Here is a 4123-nt window from a genome sequence, read left to right as displayed (position 1 = left end):
TCCCCACCTCCCCCCGCCCCCTTGCATGTGCTCTCTGGCCTCTAGGTGCCACGAGAGCCAGAAGGTGGAAGCTGGAAACTGAGTTTCCTACTGTTCCTTCCTGTCTGAGCTGACCCCCTCGACAAGGGGGTGGAACAGACTACAGTTCTGACCTGTCCGTGCTCTTCTCAGGCTCCTGGCCTTGATGGCTGTGGCTGGGAGTGATTCTAAACACAGTCAGCGCTTCTGACCAGCCCTGCTGGAGAGCAGATGGGACAGGCATGGTCCCCGGCTGGGCTGGGAACGCCAAGTCACCTCCACCTCTCTCTGTGGAAACTTGGCCCATCGGAGTTCTGTAGGGAGGAGAGTGGCAGGCCAGGCGGGCCTACCTACAGTCAACAAAGGTGCCACGAATGGCTACATGAGGCCAAGGACTGCGTGGCACCTGTGAATTTCATCAGAGCCTTCCTTTTAGTTCCATACACACCAGGGATAATACAGAGATTTTTTTTAAGGTTTTAAATATGTGCTATTTTATTAGTTGAGAATGTGAGACAGACTTAAAGGGAAGGGGACAATTTGGTTGGTGCCAATATCACGAGGGAGGTGTGGTTGGCATGGTCTGGGCCCGGGCGTTCCTGCCCTGAGTGGAAGGACAGGTGGGAAATATGGAATGGGAAAGGAGCATGGCCTCAGAAGGGCAGCTCAACCTCCAGCCTTAGCTTCACACCCTGTAAAATGAACATGACGCTCACTGTGTGAGGCGAAGGCCCTCCTAAGCTACTTGTAAATACACAAAGCACCTCAAAGACTTGCAAAATTCTTTCATTCTTGGAACCAGTTCCAACAACTAGATAAATCTGTCAGACTAGTTTGTAATTAGGATATCTATTTCTGGCGTACCAGTATTCCTGCCTGTATTATCTAAACGTCTGTGAACTAAAGCTTTGCTTTTGTTCTGCTGCGGTTAAAATGATCAAAAATTACCAATTGGTTGAGTTCAAGTAGGGAAGCATTTGACCGGGTTATTTTAAGAAGCATGGGACAAGCTTCAACCCCACACTCCACCACCACCACCACCGGCGCCGCCGGTAGGCTGGCTGCAGGCCTGCCCACACACTCCTGCAGATGTGTGTCCTCTATGGACAGGGAAGGTGTGGTCAGGTGGGGGTGGCCTCACAGGCCCATCTCTCCTCTGTCCTCTGCCCCTGCAGCCCTACCACTCTCCAACCTTTACGAGACGCTGGGAGTCGTTGGATCGACCACCACTCAGCTGTACACGGACCGCACAGAGAAACTGAGGCCCGAGATGGAAGGGCCCGGCAGCTTCACCATCTTTGCCCCCAGCAACGAGGCCTGGGCTTCCTTATCAGCTGTGAGACAACCTCCTCTGCCCAGGGGACTCTTACTGGGGCTGCCTTACTCCCCAGAGGGGTGGGCTGGTGGGCATGAAGGACGAGTTTCTGTAGTGATTTCAGGAAACTTTTCTCTTAACCCTCAGGCAAAGCCAGGGAACTTGAGCTAAAATATACCTCACCAGGTTGCTGCCAATTGGACAGACAGACCTCAATGTTCTTTGAGGAGGGGTCCTTGTCAGAATAGAGGCCTGGGTCATTGGGGCTTCAGAGCATCTTTGCCAGGATAGCAATGACCCATCTCTTGAACATGGGGTCTGCAGCCCCCTAACTGTCACACTGACCTTCTAGGAAGTGCTGGACTCCCTGGTGAGCAATGTCAACATCGAGCTGCTCAACGCCCTTCGCTACCACATGGTGAACAGACGGGTCCTGACAGACGAGCTGAAACACGGCATGGCCCTCACCTCCATGTACCAGAACTCGGACATCAAGATCCACCACTATCCCAATGGGGTAGGGCATCCCCGTTACACAGATTGCTTTGTGCCCACACTGAGCTCACTCCTGGTCCACGCAGGGTCTGGTTTCTGAGGTTTGGTCCCACGGGTGACGTAGCTGCAGGTAACCTCTGCCTCCTGCACTTGCTTTTCCTCGGACCTCTGGTTCCACAGCTTGTGGAACACCATCCTGTGCTGGGTCTTCCCTGCCTGGGGCTTCGAGACTGTGCCTCTGATGTGTTAACTGTTCATCCTCACTCCTTCTCTGGGCAGATCGTGACCGTCAACTGTGCCCGGCTGCTGAAGGCTGACCACCATGCAACCAACGGTGTGGTGCACCTCATTGATAGGGTCATCTCCACCATCAGCAACAACATCCAGCAGATCATCGAGATCGAGGACACCTTCGAGACCCTTCGGGTGAGGGGCTGTCCTGGGAGAGGGCCCCAAGAGGCAGTGAGAGGAGCGGGGGCATCTCCATGTTCATGGGCATGTAGGGGACATGGAGCAAGTTCTAAACACCATGAACATGGAGAATCCCCTAATTAGATCCCCTAATTTGGCCACAGGAAACATCATACTGCCTGCTGTCAATTCCCCCAGCCTGTCTTCTCCTTTGTAAGCCTTCCTTTCCTTAACCCCCCCGGGAAGTTCAAGTGGTTTGTGGCCACAGCAGGACAGGGCCCTCTGAGCTGCCGGGGTTCCAGAGGGGGATGATTCTCCCTCCCAGGTGATGGTTCCCACCTGTAGGTCTGGAATAAATGGCCTGTCAGGCTGCATGATCTTCTTGACCACGTGTCCCCACCATGGAGCCCTGCTCCAGCCATACCCATGCTTCCTTGGAGCCCAGGCCAGCAGGAAGGGGCCATGGAGTCCTGTCCTTCCCCACTGCCCAGAAGACATTTGTCTTACAACTAGAGTGGCGAGCAGGCGTTCCTCTTGGCAACGCTGCTCAAAGGAAGTGAACACAGGCTGCCCCGTCAGGGTTTTTGCCCTGATTCAAGGAGAACTTCCTGACCACAACGGACATGGGGTGGGAGTGGGGTAGCTCCGCCCCTGGAGATCTCCAACACACACAAACAAACACCCCAGGCCCGGCTGCACTGAGGCGGCCTCAGGAAGTGGCTCTGGAGCGCCCTGCGGGCCCTGCTGTCTAAGCGCTTCCCCTCTCTCCTTCCGGGTCACTCAGAGGTCAGGAGTCTGCACGGGAATGATGTTCCCACCGAGTGGAAGCACGTTTGGCGGAGGAGGGGCACATCTTTTGATTAACATCAGTTGATCCCTACCTAGTGATCTCCTCTTACTGTTTATGTTTGGCAAATATTCCTTCCTTGGTTCTTCCTAACACCCATTTTTCCTTCTGCAAACACATACTTAGTTAAGCACCTGCTACCTCCCAGACATTGTTCTGTGTGCCAAGGGTAGAGAGGTGACATGTATAGCCTTTCTGGAGAGACAGACAAGAAGCACACAAGGTTTCCACAGATTGTGCGAAGCGTGTGGTCAGTAAGTGGTGAGCAGAGGAGGCTGGTTGGGACTGGATGGCCAGGAAAGGTCTCTCTGGAAGAGGTGACTTTTCAGTGAGGCCTGAAGGATGAGAACGGCCAGTTATCCAAAACGCAGTTCAGCCCTGGCCGGTGTGGCTCAGTTGGTTGAGCATCATCCCGTGCACTGAAAGGACACCGGTTTGATTCCCAGTCAGGTCACATGCCCAAGTTGCAGGCTCAATTCCCTGATCCCTGGTTGGGATGCATGCAGGAGGAGGCCAATCGATGTTTCTCTCTCACATTGATGTTTCTTTCCCTCTCCCTCTCTCAGATCAATAAAAACATAAAGAGAGAGGGAAAGAAAACACATCTTCAAAAGCACAGCGGGCAGAGGGAGGGCAGAAGTAAACATATAAAGGCAAGCAGGCGGCCAGTGGGGCCAGAGTAAAGACAACGAGGTAACCACAAGGCGAGGGGCGTGGCCAGGTCAGCAGGGGCAGCTCCTTCAAGGCCTTGCAGAGCTGGCAAAGGAGTGTAGCTTCATCCTGAGAGGGCAGGAAGCCATTCTGGCTGCTCTGTAGGTAATGGGTGATCTGATCCTTACACTCACGGGGCTCACACAATAATTATTTCCAATAACTATTTAATTAAAACATGAGAAGGACAGCAAGCTGTGCAGGTATGTGTAACAGACTCATTCTCATTGGGCGCAGCGGCAGGGTGAGATGGGGTGGGAGGCGATGTCACATTGACTACTTAGAGAAATGGCATTTTAGTTAAGGCATAGGAGTCACAGAAAGCA

General features: G+C 53.4%; 1 protein-coding gene across 1 annotated transcript in view; it reads left to right on the top strand.

Moving 5' to 3' along the window:
- The window catches only part of TGFBI (transforming growth factor beta induced), a gene marked incomplete at its 5' end in the record, with an annotated part of 32866 nt that overhangs the window by 15534 nt on the left and 13209 nt on the right, over window positions 1-4123 (top strand). Inside the window, 3 exons of the mRNA XM_006753564.2 lie at window positions 1194-1354; window positions 1686-1850; window positions 2108-2254. Of these exons, the coding sequence (XP_006753627.1) occupies window positions 1194-1354; window positions 1686-1850; window positions 2108-2254 (473 nt within the window). The remainder of the gene's footprint in view (window positions 1-1193; window positions 1355-1685; window positions 1851-2107; window positions 2255-4123) is intronic.

The sequence above is a fragment of the Myotis davidii genome, unplaced genomic scaffold (assembly GCF_000327345.1).
Source record: "Myotis davidii unplaced genomic scaffold, ASM32734v1 scaffold471, whole genome shotgun sequence".
Taxonomy (NCBI): Eukaryota; Metazoa; Chordata; class Mammalia; order Chiroptera; family Vespertilionidae; genus Myotis; species Myotis davidii.
Note: the sequence above shows the minus strand (reverse complement) of the source record. Positions and strands in the feature narration are given on the sequence as shown.